Source organism: Limulus polyphemus, unplaced genomic scaffold (genome assembly GCF_000517525.1).
Source record: "Limulus polyphemus unplaced genomic scaffold, Limulus_polyphemus-2.1.2 Scaffold3953, whole genome shotgun sequence".
In the NCBI taxonomy this organism is placed as follows: domain Eukaryota; kingdom Metazoa; phylum Arthropoda; class Merostomata; order Xiphosura; family Limulidae; genus Limulus; species Limulus polyphemus.
The window spans coordinates 1-21240 of NW_013669563.1; the positions used below are offsets into that span (position 1 = coordinate 1).

The 21240-nt window shown below is 34.1% G+C and overlaps 1 protein-coding gene and 1 non-coding gene across 2 annotated transcripts in view; one reads left to right on the forward strand and one right to left on the reverse strand.

Moving 5' to 3' along the window:
* Window positions 1-2947: 2947 nt before the first annotated feature.
* Window positions 2948-21240, forward strand: part of LOC106470337 (bestrophin-2-like) — a gene marked incomplete at its 5' end in the record, with an annotated part of 24523 nt that continues 6230 nt past the window's right edge. The window contains 5 exons of the mRNA XM_013930888.2: window positions 2948-3082; window positions 4011-4177; window positions 8272-8429; window positions 13206-13283; window positions 18394-18552. Of these exons, the coding sequence (XP_013786342.1) occupies window positions 2948-3082; window positions 4011-4177; window positions 8272-8429; window positions 13206-13283; window positions 18394-18552 (697 nt within the window). The remainder of the gene's footprint in view (window positions 3083-4010; window positions 4178-8271; window positions 8430-13205; window positions 13284-18393; window positions 18553-21240) is intronic.
* On the reverse strand, window positions 10519-10590 carry Trnaw-cca. The gene has a single exon. It is a non-coding gene; the product is annotated as a tRNA-Trp (tRNA).

The window sequence follows — 21240 nt, forward strand, 5'->3', positions numbered from 1 at the left end:
CTGACCAATGTTCCCAACGTAACGGGAGGAACTAAGACAAAGACTAAGACTGGCAGCATATTATGTTCTTCCTGCAATTCTTTGTATTTATTGGTTTCTCCCTCACACCTAGCCTGTCCCCCTTTTTTCTTCTCTCCCCCTTCTTCGTTGAACTCTTGTCGTTATACCACATTTTCAAACGAACGCCGAACTGGTCCATTTGTTTCAGACAGTTTCATAACCATAGGGGTTTTTTAGTCTCTATCAATTCCCTTGTCTTCCCCTTGTTCTCGTATATCTGATTATAACGTTTCATAACCATATGAAGTCTTATAGTTTCTGCCAGTTGAACTTAGAAAATATGGCACGATACTCGCGCACTCCAATCATTTTATAATAATTTAGAATATTATAATCCTTTAATTCGTTAAAGACTGACCAGAGGCCAGCCGCTTTCTTACACTTCCAATGGTGTTACCTTAACCTTACTTCATAACGTCTTTGGACAGTCTTATTACACAAAGAACACAGTGGTAAATTAATATCGAATTTCCTTAATTAACAATAAAGTAACTGTTGCCTAATCCTGAGCAATGTTTCTTCTATAATGTTTCCGATTTCGTCAAGTAAGACATGCCTGAAAGCATAACAGTTCAAACACGAAACAGCCCGGTATGGCCAGGTGGTTAGGGTACTCGACTCGCAATCTGTGGGTCGCGGGTTCGAATCTCCGTCCCACCAAACATGTTCGCCCTTTCAGCCGTGGGGGCGTTATAATGTGACGGTCAATCCCACTATTCGTTGGTAAAGGAGTAGCCCAAGAGTTGGCGATGGGTGGTGAGGACTAGCTGCCTTCCCTCTAGTCTTACACTACAAAATTAAGGACGGCTAGCGCAGATAGCCCTCGTGTAGCTTTGTGCGAAATTAAAAAAACAAACAAACAAAGAAATCAAACACGAAACAGCAATGGAACAGGTTTAAATATATAAAAGACGTTGAGCACCAGGAACTTGTTATCAGAGAATTTCATATCTATATGCCCCCTCCCCCACTCGGTGGTTTAGTAGTAAGTCTAAGGGTTTATAATGCTAAAAATCTGGTTTCAATATCCGCGGTGGGCAAAACACAGAATACAAATGTATATAGCCAAACATTGTTAGTGCTAATTAGATTGTGATCTCATATTAAGGTCTATTTAAACAAAATACTATAAACAATAACTTCTTTAACGCTAGTGTTTGAGAAATACCATATCTCAAATTCTGTTAGACATATTGTACTCTTAGTATAGAACTTTCAATCTTATGTAGTATGAAAGGTTGAAATTCCACTTGTTCAACATGTATTTTTGTTATCGTTGTTTTGTGTACCAGTTGGAAACCATAAATAAATAAAGTTTTATTATGATATTACACAACTCTCCAAACCACACTCACAATTTTAGCCGACTTCAATGCTCCAGTCTTAAAAAGATATTAAATGTAGGAATCAATAAATATACCATGTGAAGAACAAAATACAAGTGAAGGGAAACAAATCGCTATTGATTTAATACTGATTAGACATAAAATTAGGATCACTTTTTGCCGTAACACTACCTTGAACACAGCATGACACATGTGGAGAATGAATTATTTCATTTCATCACATATAACGAGATGCATGATTTGTCAACCGGATTTCATCACATATAACGAGATGCATGATTTGTCAACTGGCTTATACACAATTAAATGTTCAAGTTCATTCGAAAGATGTTTCGTCGAGTTGAAATTTGGTGGTTGTTTTTAGCGCAAAACTACACAAGGAGCTATCTGCACTCTGTTCACCTCGGTGAATCGAACCTAAGATTTTAGTGTCGTAAACTAGTTAACTTACAGTTGGCCCACCGGAAGACATGTTGGTAAGGGATAAAATGATTGAAGTCACTATTATACTCTTTGAACTAATTTTAGGTGGAAGAAATCCCGCCAGATCGCTGCAATATCCTCTTGGAAGAACCCTTGTTCTTTGGAGTTGAAATTTGGCAATTTAGGGTAGATATTATAAGAAGAAACGTCCAATATTATTTGTTCTTGAAGGAATTGTTTATTTGAAACACAGTATGTCGTATGCACACATTACAAACCTGCACAATTCTGTTTATTTTAGTCATTCATCAGCAGTCGTGGACCGCAGTTTTTCCTAGTGGTAGGTGTATTCCCTTTCGATTGTCAGTTGAGAATCTCTGGCGACAGATGTCTTTAAACAGCTAGCCCAAGTTCAAATTTATGGTTTGTCAGTGTGCGTTAAAGAGGCCCTAATAATATGAGCAATAACTTTTTCATACTTATTTTACTGACCATCAACATCTTAAACAATTATAATGAGCATTAAAATTCAACTTTTGATACTGTAAAATTATTAACTCCGTTTATTAGAATATTTCAAAGTCTGCTTGAACCTTACAATTATTATTTTTAATACGATCTAACTTTCAAACGCATAAAATGGGGTGTTTAGAATGACGAAAACATTTGTTTTCCTTCATGCTTAAGTGGAAAAATTTACTTTCAGTATATTCATATAACTGTAAAATGTATCAACAAGTCAAAGAAATACGTCCTTATTCTTATACTTAAAAAATATTAAAATTATCTTCATGTAACTAAGAAATGTGAAATGGAAAGTACAATCTTTGTATCTAAACATATATTTACATTAGTTAAAAAAATAAGGACAATATCAAGTGATAAGTTATTACTTTACTTGGTATACATTCTTTGTTGTGTTAGAGTTTTTGTGAAGATCGTACATTTTACAATAAGAACAATATAAAGTGATAAGTTATTACTATACTTGTTAGAGTTAAACAATAAGAACAATATCAAGTGATAAGTTATTACTATACTTGTTAGAGTTAAACAATAAGAACAATATCAAGTGATAAGTTATTACTTTACTTGGTATAAATTTTTTGTTGTGTTAGAGTTTTCGAGAAGATCGTACATTTTTGCTCAACTTTCGTGGATTTAATCCCACTGTCTTTCATCCTTGGATTTTTCGTGTCGTTCACGGCCACCAGATGGTGGAATCAGTACATGGCCATCCCGTGGCCAGACAAGTAAGTTTATTTTGTTTTATTTTAATAAGTTCAGATTGATTTCGTGTAATTATAACTAGCGTTCACGCTATTGTAACTTGAAAAATAAGTAATATATAGAAATATTTCAAGATATATATATATATAATTTTTTCTGTGAGAAAATTAGAAAAGGCTATAGCATTTATGACTTTTACCAATCATTTCGCTTCTTTTCTAAACATGCTTAGAAAAGTAATTGAAATTAATCTTCAAAAATAAACCATAAAAATTAGGTTTATCTCTTTCTTACCTAAGTATGAAGATTTCTTTTTTTAATCCATTACGTCACACAAAAATTAATTTCCTGTTTTAAATTTTAGAAAAGGAAAAAGCATTTCATGATTATAACTCATTTTAAAATTTTTTCGTTCTTTCTGCTTTCATGTAGTTGCTCCTAATGTTGACCGAAAAAGCTGTTCGTATTTAAAAACTAGCAAAATATTTTTTTGTGTTTATACTCCTAGAACAAAACTTTTTTAAATCACTGTTTTTAATTCATAAATCTTTGATTTTTATATTAAGAATATTTATATTGCTTTTGCTTACTGTATATGTCATAGCTAGCCTAAATATTACTGAAAACTGGAAGAAAACCTGACGAATCACTTAAACTGACCAATCATCAACGGAAAACAGCCAGATGAAACGTATATGTTTATTTATTTTTGGCTTTCTAGGATTTTCTATGAGAAATAGCAGTAGTTTTATACATGATCTCTAATCTTATGACCATGTTTTATTATAAGGCAAAATATTACATTAAGTAGAATTACTACACTAATCATAGATAATTGAGGAACCTTATATTTATTATGTTTAGAGTCTCGAAATTTTAAGGATTATCCATTTGCATATGCATTTTATTTCTTTAAAGTGATAAACGGTTCTTTCTTTATTTCTGATGCAGGATTATGAACATTCTTGCCCTCTATGTGCCGGGAGCAGATGAAAGTAGCCGAATGTTGCGTCGAACCTTGATGCGTTACCTGAATCTTGCTCTTGTTCTGGTGTTGCGGTCCATCAGTATGGCGGTAAAGAGAAGGTTTCCTACTAAAGATCATCTTGTTGAAGCTGGTAAGAAACAAGCTGATTTTTAAGGAAAGTAGTGGTGGAAATTGTATTTAGAAGATATGAAAAATGTTAAAAGAACCTTACGAAGTCTTTGCTGTTATTATGTAGATCGTACCAGACAGTTTTCCCTTCCAAACTGTTTGCTTGTATCCTTAATACTTCCTGCATTTCCTGTGAGTAATGATTCAGCGATATCAAGTAAGATACTAAAAGTTATGTACTAATTTAATGTAAACCTAAGCCATCTCAAACACAACCTCTAATCTTTCTCATCTTCAAGAAATTATCAGAATTTGGAACTGATTTTCTGTTATTTATTACTCGATTTTCAGAATTCCTGCTGATATCATGGCCTTCACATCCGATATTGTTACTATTCGTTAACAGGATGTTTCGTACAAGTTCCAATTTGTTATCACATTTTAACAGGATGTTTTGTCAAAGTTTCGATTTGTTATTATACTTTAACGGGCTATTTTGTCCCAGTTCCAAGTTGTTATTATTTCCAGATTGTTACTATACTTTAACAAGATATTTTGCCCAATTTCTAAATTGTTACTATATTTTAACATGATACTTTGTCCAAGTTCCAAGTTGTTATTATATTTTAACAGGATATTTTGCCAAATTTCTAAATTGCTACTATACTTTAACAGGATATTTTGTCCAAGTTCCAAGATATTATTATACTTTAACAGGATATTTTACCCAATTTCCAAATTGTTACTATACGCAGGATGTTTTGTCCGAGTTCCAAATGTATAAAATTTATCTAGCGTGGCCTGAATAACTGATAAACTGTAACTAAAATTCTTTCCGTAAATTCGTTTTACAAACAGGCATGTTGTATACTTAAACTCCTTTATCAAAGATTTGAAATTTTACTTAAAGATAACCGTGAAAGTTACGTTATATACTCCTTTTTTTTACTTTTGTCATATTTTATTCAAAACAAGCAGATCAACCAGAACTGGTTTATTTCAAAATCAGATACAGTCCTCTAACGTTGCCAAAGACTATATATCCCTCTTAGAAAATCGAAAGCAGTGGAAAGAAAAGAGAATACAGATGAGCTGGGAACGTGATAATAACTATAGGCTAATTTATTCTATGTTTATATTTCAATTAGAATGAATAACGGTTTTTCTCACCACATAATTCGCTTGAGATAATCATAAACATAAACTGGAAATTCAGAAATATTCTTATGAATAAATATGGTTAAGGCTGAACTGTTATTCCCCTACTCCATCCTTCTACCCCATACAAACTTAAGTGTATTGCTTTTTATTACAAAATACTCCAGTAGGATTGTTTGTTTGTAATTAAGCACAAAGCTACACAATGGACTATCTGTGCTTTGCCAACCACTGGTATTGAAATGCGGTTTCTAGAGTTGTAAGTCCACTGGGGGGGGGGGCTCTAGTAGAAACTGAAATAAGAAAAAAATCCGGATAAAATGTGTCATACATTTTAGGGTTAGATAAAATGATGCAATACAGTTATCGAAACCTTGTTTAGGAAGACATTTTACTTGCGATTTAGAAGAAGTAGATTTGATTCTTTCCACATTTTTTTTATTTGTTATTACTGCTATAAATACTATAAAAACACAAAGAAATGTGAACACTTTTGAAGAGTGGTGTCTCTCAGCAGCAGACTGTTAACGCTGTACTAATCATTACTTTTTCTCCCCTCCCCCTCCCTTTTTCTTGTACTTTGGGTCCGGTTAAGTTATTTCATGTTCATGATAACACAAGAGAAACTTGAAATGTCGTCTAATAGAACTTGTATACTTATCATATCTCAGCTTAAGTTATTTAATTTTATAACGGGACTCATTTAGTCTATTTTATCAATATTGAGTAAGTAAAAAAATGCATGTGATTAATCAAACTACAGAAATGTATTGCCTTGGAAAAATAAGCATGTTTCATGAATATTTAATTTGAATCACAAAGCTATTTAATGATAACACTGTGTGATCCAATTTTGATTACAAGTGACGTCATGCTTGCTAAAAAAGAATTTTTACCAGTTTGAAGTGATTAACCGACCATGTTTTTACACTGTTTGTGGTAGAAGTGTAAGTAATATTACTATGTGATATTTATAATTCATGGGTTGTGGGTCTTTATAAATGTGACAGTCAAATCCAGTGGCTTACCACAAAATGGCGGGGCTTCCCCGCAAAAATCATGTTTGCCCCCCTCCATGGACGTTTGTGAAAAAATGAATTTAGGGCTGGCTTGGTTCTACCCTGAAATATTCCATAAAATTTTCGGAGTGTTCATAGTTTCCACTGATACAGTACTTTTTTAGGAGTTCTTTACGCAGTAAACATGTGCCTCTGACATGTGCCGGATGTACCTGGGTAAGATAAAATAAATTGGGGCCCCCTATACTCGTCCCTCTCGCGTTGCGGTGATTGTGGGGAATTTATTACGCTACTGGTCAAATCCCATATTCGATTAAAGTAACCCAAGAGTGTGCGAATGGTGCTAAAAGAAAATAGATTATATGTATATATATATAACTGGTGGCATTTTTTATCTTTAAATTTTTGTTATGTGACAGAGTGACAAATACTAAAACACGCGCTCCCCAGTAGCACAGTGCTGCGGCCTTATAACGCTAGAACGGGTTTCGATACCCATGGTGGACAAAGCACAGACAGCCCCTTGTGTAGCTGTGTGCTTAACTATTAACAAACAAATAAAAAACGCCATTCATGATGAGCTTGAAGGTTTCGCAGAAGAAAAAAAAAGCTGAAATATGTTAGCTGAAGAAGCAAAATCAATATTCTACTTAACAATTAAATTTGCTTAATTAGAACTCACGCAGAAAATATCAGTCTCTTTAACCTCATTTATAATTCGAAATTCACTCGGCATTAAAACTAATTCTTATCAATAGAAATATTATGTAAAATCTCCAGAAAAACAAATGAAATGAAAGGATCTCACACGGAAATGTAAAAACCAAACATAATAACATCTGATTAAAATGTCACTCCCGGCTGTGATTAAAAGTGTCTTATAGCTCAGAATAATTACGATTGTTTGTTTGTTTCGGATAATCGCGTAGAGCTACACATCGGCTATCTCCACTAGCCATACCTACTTTTAAACTTTTCATCCGATACTCGTACGTTAATTTTTTCAACTCTCATTAATACTAATTAGTTTGTAAATAGAAATATTATATGTTTGGTGACATAATTACAAACAAATGTTCATAAAAATAATCCTCTTTCGTTCTTGACCCCCACCTCGTATGTTAACAACTATCAAAGAATATTAAAAAATATTCATATAACTGTATTCATATGTCATGTAAACTTTAAACCTTTGCTGAACCAGGATCTACACACATGCTAGTTCTAGTGGACATCAATCATGTCTTATTTTTTATTATTATTTGTCAAAGAGAATTGGCTAGGATCCCTACAAACCGTGTCAATCTGTGCGAGTTTTGCGTCCCCGCACACATGGATTTACTCGACTTAGATACGACTGCGACTGCGCTAGCTAATATTCTGACATGCTAGCGACCTCTATGCGAATTTTTCTTCTATTAAAGCACACCACATACTAAATTTAGAAACGTGATAAATTATTCACGAGTTCAAAATGTATTTGTGGACAAGAAGAAACATACTTTAAAATCATTTAATTATGAACCCCAAAAGCATTCTTAGATAAAGCTTGCAGTCATTTTAACCTACATTATTAGTACAGCTGTATAAATGTTAGTCGTGGCATTTCAGTGAATTTCTTCTTCTGAAATACATACTGCCACGAAACAGCGAAAAAAGAACGCGAAATTTTCTACACTTATAAAAAGCTATATTGATAATCATTAGTCTCACTAATGTATTTACTGCAAATTACTACAAATAAGACCAAAACGCTTGGCAACGAATATAAGACACTTCTATTCTTGGTGCTTTTTTAAAGTGCTCATTACTTTTTTGTATGAAAGGAAAGTTTCTAAGTAATTAGCTCACTCTGTAGCTGATCACAGATATGAGAATTCACAGTTTCTCTGGATGTAGACAGAGCAATGATGGATTAAGAATTTCACGTCTTCTCCAGGTTTCCTTACGAAGACGGAACTGGAGATGTTTCTCTCAGTGCCGTCAGTAGAATTCAACACGTTTTGGATTCCATGTACTTGGTTTATCAACTTGCTACGTGAAGCCAGGCAAGAGTGTCGAATTATAGACTCGAACGGACTAAAGCTCATTATGGAAGTAAGTTTAATTTTATGTTCAAAATTACAAACATAAAAAAAGCAACAACAACAAAAAAACACACATATAAAAGTTAGATAATATCATTTATCTGTCTATCGTGATATTTCCACCAATGATTAACCAAAAGGGAAAGAATGTTCATTTGCTTTCTTTGTTTCGATTCGCTTATTCTAGGATACACGTGTTTGGGAAATATAAATATCATCTTTCATGAAAATAATTGGGTAAGCTGAAACACAAGTAATTTCGTGTATAAAGTGATTACATGACTTATTATTGTAAAGTATCTTTTCTCTAATTATACGTTGTCTTCAATGTACTCTATACAATATAAATACAAATAGGAGGACTGATAAGATGGGTGACCAAAAGTCAGTATGAGAGTAAGTATTCAAGTAATATCTCATTGAAATATGTATAAAAAATCGAAGTTTTATGCCACCAATTTCAGGTCTATGAAGTCAACAAAAACAAAATGGTGGACGTTTACGTTTTGCCAAGAGAAGACGCTGTTGTTTCCTCCCCCCCCCCCAAAAAAAGTTTTACATATGCAGATAAGATGATTACATAAAAACACAAACAAACGTTATTTGAGCATGTTCGACCATTCTAACTAATAACATAATTTCTTGTAGATCATAATTATATTGATCATGCTGAATTTCTACAGTATTGTATCTGAAAACAATTAGAATCCATTACTGAAAAATACATTATTGAAAATTTCCTAATCATTAAACCATAAAGCCACATCCACGGTTTTGAGTGTTCGAACTCGTTTTTAACAGAAAAGCAAACATCTTAATACAGTACTTTATGAAATATGAAAACATCTAAATAATGTCTGAGGACGGGCTCAAATACGGGACTCAAAAGTCAGTAAACCAATATGAGCATAATGAGGCAAAATGACTTTGTGCTGTTGATATGACATGAGCGGTGAATTAGAACTATATACAAATGTTTTCATGTATATGCCTTTGTTTCTTGTTATACGTTTTCATTAAATGAATTTCTTTTCATCATAAAGGTCACTCTGAATGATCTGAATGACTCAACAGTTGAAATTATTGAGCGTGTTTAGAGGCATATCACGCTCGAATCTAGGACTATCCGATCACATTTACTTGTATTATTGTATAACCTATTACCTTTATACACAGTGTATCTGTATCGCTCTAGGTGTATCATTTACTACTTTTCCGCACAGTGTACGTACATTCTTTGGATTTTAACTTGACGAATATTCTATGACAATGTGTTATCTGGTACTGTGTTATTATTCTAGATGGATGACCGTGCTGGAAACGTTGTCGTTTTAAACAACAAAAATTTTCAACCTGTTTTCAGTTAGTTAGGATAGACAGATCTAATGCGCCTAGTGGATGAAAACATTTTTTAAAAACTCCTACGTAAGCATTTATAAGCATATTTGCTGCAATAACATGATATATACTTTGGGCCGTGGATGCGCTAGAAGAGTGACAGTCAGATCCAATATTCAGCTTGATAAGAGCAGTCCAAGAATTGACGATAAGTGCTGTTGATTAGCTGTCTTTCCTATATTCCATCAGTTCAAAATTAAGGACGGCTTAAGTGTATTTACGTTTCTTAATTGTTGTATCGAAAACTTTCTGATGACACACTTTGACTTAATGATTAACATCAGTTATACGGTGAAGCGTCAGTAAATCAAACACCTTTGTATGATTTTAATGAAATACAAAGTTTTCCAATTTTCAAGAGAAATAAATACAGAAGAAAATTCTAGATCGGGTAGTTATTTACCTTCAGTTTGGTTTAAATTATTTAAATTAAATAAACAACTGACCCGGACGTGACTCAAACACACAGCCTTCTGATCTGGAGTCAGACACGCAACCGTTGTGCCACCAGACCTATGAAAACTTTTGACGTAGGAAATAACTGATAGGTTATTTATTCATATGAATAATAAAGTAAAAATTACGTACGGATAAAGATATGCTTTAATACAGATACTGCTGTCTAAGGAACTATGGAAGATTATCTATATTTTTAGTTATTTGCACCGTATTTTAATCAATTAAAGATAAAAAAAGAAAATTGACCCGGACGTGATTCGAACACGCAGCCTTCTGATCTGGAGTCAGACGCGCTACCGTTGCGCCACCGGATCCGCTTAGTTTGTTTTTAGAAAACAACCTATTTTATCTAATATTATTGTTCATTGATGGTTCAAAGTTTTAGTCTCGGCTGGTTCATAGCAGTTATAAACGTATAGTTTATTAACAATTATCTAAAAATTAAAAAATACTCAATGGTTATAGAAGTATCAAGTATATTTGCAATTCACTAATATATATATTCTGGCAAACTTTAAACCAGTATATCTGATAAATTCTAAAAGGAGGAATTCGCCTGAATTGTCAGAAAATCACGCAATAAAAAGACTAAAAGAGCCTAAGCCTTCAAGTATATTAATATAAATACAACACCCAATTATTTTCAGTGTGTGAGCTCTCGGTAAAATGCCACGGGCTTTGAAAATTGTGGCCTGTTCTGTTTCGTAATCTTATATGCTTACGACCTTAAGAGTTAGTGTTTTTATTTTTATAGAGTTTGCTATCGTTACATGGTATAAATCTCTCCACTTCTGTATTTTTTGACAAACACTTTCATTTCCTCCTCAGTATCATTCACACACACTTTCATTTCTTCCTCAGTATCATTCACACAAACTTTCGTTTCTTCCTCAGTATCATTCACACACACTTCCACTTCCTCCTCAGTATCATTCGCACACACTTTCATATGAGCTTGTATCATTATCCCCCATTGGCACAGCGGTATGTCTACGGACTTACAACGCTAGAAACCGTGTTTCGATACCCATGGTGGGAAGAACATAGATAGCCTATTGTGCAGCTTTGTGCTTAATTACAAGCAAACAACAAATTGTAACATTAACATTTTCATCAACAGATAAATGATCGTGTTCACTTCATGTTGTTTAGTTATCACTACTAAGTCCTTAGTCATCTTCAGAATTGTAAATAATGTCTTTAGACGTCGTAGGTTCTGGAACTCACTTTACTTTCTTCGAAATGATTAGAGAAGATATCCAGAAGAAGGATAAAATTGGAATGAATTTTACACCCGAAGTACCAGCCTTTTGTGGATAAGAAATCTGACTTAGAATGTAGCAATAAGTTACTAGGCAACCAAACCGGAACACTAGGCCGGTTTGGCTATAAATCCTTATTTAAAGTTGTATCCGTATCAGTTGTTTAAAACACCAACTATACAAGTCTATATTGTTGTACAATATTTTTTGGGCTTTTCCTTCTCAGACAAAGCAGTTTTGACATTTCCTCATCATTTCTGAAACTAAATTTGGCTTTTATAAAAGTTTCGGTTAAGAACAAATAACTACTGTAAGAAGGAGACCATGTTAGAAGAAACTAAGCGTTTGAGTCTTAGGCTCAAGAATTACGAGTGGACAGAAATGCACGTGTTAGTTTGGCCAACCAGAAAAACACGTATGCTGTGTGAATGCAGTGCAAGCCTTGAAAAAGTTCACTGTATTTCAAGATGTTAGTCATCCTAACTGATCCGTAGTTGCTTCAGTTATAGTCTATAAGATACAGTTAAAGGTGGCCAAAGTTTCAGCTGGTGTGTGTGTTTATGGTTGTTCATTCTAACATTAGTGCAGCTGAACATTTGAAGGCCTTGTTACTAAAAATATCGAAACCGAACCGTAACGACGCCTTAATCCTCAGTGAGATGCTAACTTTTTCAGTCAATACCAGGAGGCTCTTAGTTATTGTGACAGTGTGTCATACGAAGCAGTCAGTTTATTTCCAGAAAGACTTGCGTGTTGAAAAAAAAACCGATATCAACTAGTACTTCCAACGAGATATGTGCGTTTCTACTTGCTAAACCTTAATAGAAAACAACAACTCTCAAATGCGTACATAACTCCTTGCGAGAGTTTTACACGACAGTTTTGTATGTATTTGTTCTGGATAACAAGTTAAATTATGTTGTCCAATTTTGGAATGTAAACATTATATACCAGTATAAAACCTTAATTAGGTCTTTAACCTAGACTTATAGTGTCGTCACTAAATATGTTGGCGTTCTTTCCATCCAAATACCAAGCTTGTTCTAAATTTATAACACAGTTTTCAAGCAAATAATAACCCTAAAGAGACAAGTACACGTATAAGAATGGAAGTAAAGAGAGAAATTCCAGATCTAAAACACCTAGAGTTCAAAACACCTAAAACACCTAAAACGCCTTCTGACCTAGAGTTCAACTTGCTGCCACTGGATCTGTGGATTTTATTTTTGGTGGGACGAAGGGGAGGAGGAGAGGGAAGGGTTAACTGCTTAGTAGTAAATTAATTCTTTAGCTTGATTACTTGAAAACAATTTCGACAAATATCTCTTCATAGAAATTCACTATATCTACCCAAGTTACTGAGATTCATTTGTATTAATAGTAATCATTAAAAAAGTTTATATTTATAAAACTATGGTTATAGAAAATATAAGGACGTGTTTTGTATACTTTAGGATTCAAACCGTAAACATAGTGTCTCAAACCCTACGTCATGTTTTAAAATCAACTTTTAGATACAATGTATTCACAGCATAATATATTTATCAACATCTTTGTCTATAATGTTCTATTGTTAGATCAAGGTGGTTCCGGTTTGTCATGTTATTCCATGAATATCTGATTATTTAACAATCTGGATTAACAAATATTGTTCTTTGTATTTTCAGGAGTTTAATGATTTTCGATCGAAGTGTGGGCTACTTTGGAGTTACGACTGGATTAGCACTCCCCTTGTGTATACTCAGGTATATTTTTATTTGCCTTGCTTGTATTTATATGTTCTTTTTTATATTAATCCTGAAAATTCACTTTTAGTTTCAAGGCGCGCCGAAAGCATTTTGGAATTGGAAGAGCAAAATGTATCAAATGGGCGTAATCATCTTCTTCATCGGGATTCGGTCCATGTTTTGGACCGGGGAAGGAGGGTCAGGTTCAGCGTAGACCTTTTCCTCCCTCTCTGGAATCATTTTGTTGTACTGCTACTGAATCCTAGGTAATAACCCTTGTTACATTGTTGTTGCATTACTCACAATATGTTAAATTTTGTCCATTGTTCGCATTTGTAATTAACACACCCTTTTCATGCCACGTACCACGTCTGAATTTTGATCGATACCCTGTGCGCGCAAGGGCTCGCTCTTTCATCGTGGGGTTCAGGGGCCTGCTTAAGGGCCTTTGGTGGAGTCCAACGGGGAAGCCATCAGAAGCTCTAGCGCTTTATATCACTTTTTTGATAAGAGCTACCTCTGAATGTTGCCAAGTTTTCGTTGATAAAACTATAAGGTATAGCTGAGTTCAGTCAAAATTTTGTTTACGTGTGTTGAACATTTTCTGTGTGGTAAAAAAAAAGAAAAAAATCCTTGCACAGGGGAAAAATTGCTTAATCTAGAACTCTAGGATAAGTCGTGTTAACTTTTTCTATCTCAGGGTAAGTTAGCGAGAGTTAATGTTTCAAGCTTCTATTTCACCCTCTCTCTGTATTCCTTCTCCCCAGTCTCTCCTCTCTCTGTTCTTTTCTCTCTCTCTCCTTCTTCTCTTTTATCAATTACGTATGTAGGCCTATTAGAGTGTCAATTGCATTCGTGATGTGGTTTGAATTTCGCGCAAAGCTACACGAGGGCTATCTGCGTTAGCCGTCCCTAATTTAGCAGTGTAAGACTAGAGAGAAGGCAGCTAGTCATCACCACACACCGCGAACTCTTGGGCTACTCGTTTACCAACGAATAGTGGGATTGACAGTCACTTATAACGCCCCCACGGCTGAAAGGGCGAGCATGTTTGGTGTGACGGGGCTTCGAACTCGAAAATTTTTATATTAATCCTTACTAATCATAATTTCAATTTTGACTGTATCCTTTTATGTATTATCATGTTTCTATTAATGCATTATCGTGGTTCTATTTATTGCATCTTAATTGAGTGAAATAAAATAAAGTGATTAAAAAATTAGATATATTAAACAGTTTGACGAAAAGGACTGGAATATAGTCCTCGAGTGAGTTTACAACTGTAACCATGAATTGTGTTGTAACATTTTGATCAAATTTCACAACTTTTTGTGGTATGAATTCAACTACCTCCTGTAATATCTGCATAACTATATATTTGGGAAACTATACGAAGTACCTGTGACGGATAATGACGTAATAGATTGATACTTAAAGGAATGCCTTTAAACAGTGAGGTGGAACGTGAAGGCCAATCAGATTAATATAGTGATGCTAATTACACATTAGAGTCATAAGTCTTATTTACTAGATGAGTGAAAACGCGTTTCTACGCTTGATGTTACTAAGGGAAATGAACTCATTCATTCTCTTGATAGTTTTAGAGAATAAACAACGAATTCAAACGTCGTTGTGTCATGTTCGATCTCAGGTTGGACTTCAACTGTTGCACTATATTGAAGGAATGCTCTGAACCATCATTTTAACGAGAGGCACTTAATTTTCTAATGACGGAATGTATTTAACATCCTGGTTTAATCCTGAATCATTTGATTTGAGGAGTTGAGAAAACACGTCTAGCTTCAACAGCCCGTCTTTCACTGGTGATTCATCTGGCTTTTCCAAGTTTGTGTTTATTCCAGCACCATCTGATTCTGTATATTTCCTTCCAAACAGATTTGATATCGAATGACATGTTCTAATGCTCTTCTCAAGTCGTCTAGTTTTCTGACAGTTTGACCCTGATGGTCTTCTCTTCATGAATAGACGATGCCTTGAAGTATCTGAAATAAAGATTGATACATAAGATCTTTGTCATAGGTACTGCAACAATTTACTAATTTATCTATAACAGTAGGAGACAGTTAAAAAAAACACAAAAACTCCTACCTATGCGGTGTTGTATTGCATTTCCATTTGAAATTGATGCCCTAGTCATCAAACTATTCAATAACCTGGTTAGTTAGATACTAAAGCAGAATCATATTGGCAATGGAATTATATGAAAATAACAGAACAGAGAAGGAGAGAGAGAGAGGTAGGGGTGGAGAGGTACCAGCTGTCTTTTGAATAATCTAAAACTCCTCCGATCATATATTCTGAGTGTAAATCGTGTAAAAGGTTCAGTAGCTCAGGAAATGAAGTTGAAATTGAAAATGAAGCTAACTTTGGAAAAAGTAATAAAAAATAATTGTTGAAATGCCATGAAGGTAAATATAAGCATGTAGAAAGTAAATATAATTTCCTTTATTGCATCTTTTCCAGTCTTTCTTTATTCAGAATTCTGTTTTGAAGCAAATGTTTGCATTACTACTTACACAACTTCAGAATGAAAGAGAACACAGATAACAAGATTTAAGAAGTCGTAAGAGGAGAAATATATTATCAAATATGCCTACAAATATAAACTGGGTACAAAATAAAGATACAAATCTCATATATATCGTAACAAGGTATCTTTGTGCAAATTCTCGACTAAGTTAGTCTTCATAGAGAGGAATGGAAGCCAAAAACCACAATTCTTCAAAATAGTTTGACTTTTGATCCTTATAAAATCGCAAAACCAACGTCAAAGCTGAATCACCTACCGCCTACACTCTACGCCTGCCCGCGATACGCAGCCGGCCAGGACAAGGGGCGAGAAGCAGTGAAAACTTCGGCAGTAGATGTGAATTTCTCGGTATAAAAATAAAATTAACTCTGGGTCAAAATCTCAAACGGAATTAGAGAATATAATATCGATCCATTAAGTCCTACCGAAAGCTATGGTAATAAGACTGAGTGAATTCCTGACTTACAGACTGAGTGAAAAACTAAAGTAGATGAATTGGCAGAGAACCATGTGACTTATTAAACCAATTTACGGGAAGCCATAGACGTTGAATGAGTGATAGAACCAAGGCAAAAAATGTGCCAGTTTGTTAGACGAAAGCAATGATAGTTTCAACTTACCTTATCCAAAAGTTTACAGGAAAAAATTGCAACATGAGTCGACGGACGACGAGTCAAAGGTCGAATTAATGGGCTTACAGAACGCTAAAATAGGCTCCGATCAGTTGAATATCGCATACTTTAATGCCGTGAGCGAAGGTGGGAATAGTTACAGAGCCTGTGTTGTCTATGATATCAATAATGATCAACAACTGACTCGTTTTTATAACTGACCCATTACATGAATATTCAGTAGATGGAAATTAAACTTTATAGGAAATAACTTTCCTGAATATGTTACTGAAAGTGACATCAGTAAGTTACGAATATTCACATTTTGCTCAGGTGTTGCATGGAAAACAAGCAAATTTTGCGGATACCGTTTCAATTTACTTTCTGTTTGAGTAACATGAGGGAAATTACTGACAGGGCTCTTCCTTCCATTTCTACCAAAAACGAGTTCCTCACAGTTCGCGACAAATATCAAGGATCCGCAAGTGTATAAGTAAATTGGTAGTTTGACAGTTTATCTCTGTAGCTATATCCATATTATTGTATGTGTCGATATGATCGGAGGAGCGATCAAGTGCTGTCTGTGTGTTTACGTGTTTTTTTATTTCTTTGCCATTAATCATTTACTTTTCTATTGTTGTTTTTGTCATTCTTCCTTTTCCCTGTTCGCCCTTTTCTATTTCTCGTTTTTCCTTATTTTTCGTAGTTTGCTAGGAGCATTTTTGGGAGGGGGCAAAAAGACCATTTGCCCCCAGTGAACTTTATGAGGCAGCTGCCCCTCACTTCCGGTCCCCCAGTGGCACTCGGTATGTCTGCGGATTTACAACGCTAGAAACCGGGTTTCGATACCCGTTGTGAGCAGAGCATAGATAGTCCATTGTGCTTAACTTTAAAAAACATACAAACCCTCACTTCCGACTCCTAGTTATTTTCAGAAGTATCACATAAAACTAAAACAAAGAACTACCTGCGTATTGTGAACGGATAGACTAGAAGTAAGGCAGACAGACAGACAGACAACAAAACCTATTGCAAATTCTTCGATTATGCTTGCCCGATCGACCGTTTTTCCTAGAACATATCCATATCTTCAAAGCGCAGAGTGCATTTTGGGGTAACGGGCCACGAACCATGAACCCTCTAATTCATAATCCTAACATGTAAACCACTAGGCCACGTTAAGTTCTCCACAAAATCTAAAAACAACTTATTTCTAAAATGGTTTGCTGATTAATAAATCAATTTGAAATCTTGATTTTATTGTCTTATAGATGAAGTAATTTCCAGCCAAGGCTGATACATTCTAAGGAACTTGAGAAGCGGTCATGTATCCACAATTTAAAACAACAATACAAATCCGTTAAAGCTTATACAATGATATCAAGACCCATTTTTGCTGTTGAATATTAAGAAATAGATTTATTTATATTGTTGGAAAGGAATATAAAGAAAATGTATCAGTACAACAGTGAATTATAGCGCCTTTAAAACCGTGTACTTTTTTCCTACAATGAGAATAATACTCATGATATTCAAAAACAATCAGGACCAACAGAAAAAAGTCAACATCAGAAAAAAAGAAAAAAGACTCAATAACCCGAGCGCTTTCGGAAAGTGGACTTTTGAAATATAATTTACCGTTGCGTAAGGATGGTCCAGTTTTCAAAAGCGCTCGGTTTATTGGGTTGCTTTTCCAGTGAGAATAATAAAGATTACTATATTTTAAAGTGATGGTCCAAAAAAGGCTGAAATGGTGAGACTTCTAAGTTTTAGATTTATATATCGATTTCTTAAAATAAATACCTGGTAGTAGTTTGAAAGAACTTTGTCAAAACATACACTTAAATGTAAGAACTATTTTTTATGGCGCATATTAGTGAGAGGCACTCATACTTCATTCTTTCATATAGGAATTATTAAAGAATTTTATAAATAATGAAATAAAATTAAATATCTTGCTGTCCAGGTCGTTACGTTGGCCACCTACACTTTCTTTGTCGCCTGTGTTTTTGGTCGTCAATACATCAACAGCCCGGACCCTGTTATCCAAGCTAAACGACCTTTCGACTACTACGTACCAGCATTCACCATTTTTCAATTCTTGTTCTACATGGGACTTTTGAAAGTAAGCACAACTGTTATGTTCATCAGAATATATTTTATAAAATAGCATTTTAAAATAATACATTATAATACAAAGACTTTGAAATAATTATTTGTTTTCCAAAGATTAAAGAAATAGCTTATTTGGTGTGTGGACTTCTCTTGCCTTGGTTTGGTGTCGAGTCGACATCATGGGCATAGATTATGCAGCCCGAAGTGTTGTAGCAAAAATGAACCAAGTCCAGAGAATTCACTAGACATTAGAGAAGTAACATAAAAATTACTTTTTCAACAAAGAAATTTAGAAAAATATTATAAACATATGTGTTTCTTTGCAGTTGAACCAATTAAAAAAAGGTACATAGAACGTCATTAAGCACTTCTTTATGATTTTATTGTAAGCGTGTTTTCAAAACACAAATTTCTATTGAGGGTGTATTTTTTTACTAAATGTCTGAGCTATATAAACTGAAGTAATGTTCTTGCGTCACATGGTGGGTGTTTTATATGTTTTATGATTAAACACCAAGAAAATGATTGTTTGTTTGTTTTTAATTGTGCACAAAGCTACACTAGGGGTATCTGTGCTCTGCCCATCACGGGTATCGAAACCCGGTTTCTAGCGTTGTAAGTCCGCAGACATACCGCTGTGCCACTGGGGGGGGGGGAGAAACTGATAAACAGCAAATACTAATATTAGGTTGTTGAAAACATTTCTATTTTGAGGTATTCGTTTTTATTTTTATCAATAAATTTTCAATATTTACGAATGGCAAAGCTGAATTTTTCCAAATTTTGAAAGGAACAAAAAAGTCACGTTATAGCCTACATAGTACAAAAAATACATAATATAATTATTCAATCGATAACACACTTAGTTATAAATAACTCATCAACTAAAGCAAAAATTATATATGTCAAATAATACTATACTATACTATATCAGAGTACACTGCAATATTCCGCCTTCAGTATGATATGCTGTATTTTACTGTGCCACACTTTAATGTAGTATGATATGCTGTATTTTACTGTGCTACACTTTAATGTAGTATGATATGCTGTATTTTACTGTGCCACACTTTAATGTAGTATGATATGCTGTATTTTACTGTGCCACACTTTAATGTAGTATGATATGAAGAATATTAATGTCAAACGAATATGCATCCTCATTCATCCCGATTTGTGTGTGTGTGTGAAATCTACGTCTTTTAGTCTCAAAACTACGTGTTGTGGTCTTTCATGTATTACGTTATGACGTTTTGTGAAAAATCTGTACGTGATGGAGAAAAATGGAAACCATTTTCGGATTCAGCATACTAAAATTACCGGAGAACATGTAAAAATGTCAATACAATAAAACCATCGCAGGTCTGTGTAATTAGAGGGTTAATAATAAACAGCATATCATACTACATTAAAGTGTAGCACAGTAAAATACAGCATATCATACTAAATTAAAGTGTGGCACACTAAAATACAGCATATCATACTACATTAAAGTGTAGCACAGTAAAATACAGCATATCATACTACATTAAAGTGTAGCACAGTAAAATACAACATATCATACTACATTAAAGTGTAGCACAGTAAAATACAAAGTGTAGTAGCTTTTATGTTGTATAATAATGAATTGTCCCTTGATAGAATGGTCTGAAGAAAAACTTTGGGTATTGATCGCTGAAAGGAATTTTTATCTTTTATTATATGTTGTGGGTGATATTGAGTCATTATGTTACAGTATACCATTGAATTTCATACAAAAATATAGTGAAGTGTATGAAGCACAGTGAAATATATTTTCATACAATATTGAATGGCGCAGTGTAGTTTTGATTAGTTTAACTCTCCATATGGATCCCATCGTACTCTATCGCATTCTTAAACACATTTTTTACAAACTCTTTATGAACCACATTTTCTTATGGATTCGTGATTTTTCTGTTTACAGGATCATTAGTATCATGTGAATAATATTAAAATTAAACAAAAATACCTTCAATATTACAATTAATTCTAGTAATTAATAAGTGTCGCAACAAGCAGAATAACATAAAATTAATTACTCAAAATGATGCAATATGTGGACCCCAAGAAGTTAAAAAGGTCAATAACACAGTCTTACAGAGTTAAACTTCATAATATGTGCTTTGGTTTTAATAACTCTTTTTTCCATAATTCATCTACGGAGATTTCGAAAATAATATTCATTTTTTTCTATCACGTGAGGATTTTTTTAGAAATCGTGGAGAAAAAAAAACTCTTACTTAGATCAAATTGTTATTTCGTTTACCACAATGAACATTTGTATTATTATGTTTGTTAACAAAAATACAAACAAACTGAAGAAAAGGGTTCATTACCCATTTAAGCCGTCTCCAGTCATTATTAGTCTCAAAGTGGGTTCCTCGTCATCGAATCATCCTACTTCACTATACATTAATGTGAACAAATACAGGGAACTACCAACACCGTCCTACTTCACCATACATTAATGTGAACAAATACAGGGAACTACCAACATCGTCCTACTTCACTATACATTAATGTGAACAAATACAGGGAACTACCAACACCGTCCTACTTCACTATACATTAATGTGAACAAATACAGGGAACTACCAACACCGTCCTACTTCACTATACATTAATGTGAACAAATACAGGGAACTACCAACACCGTCCTACTTCACTATACATTAAT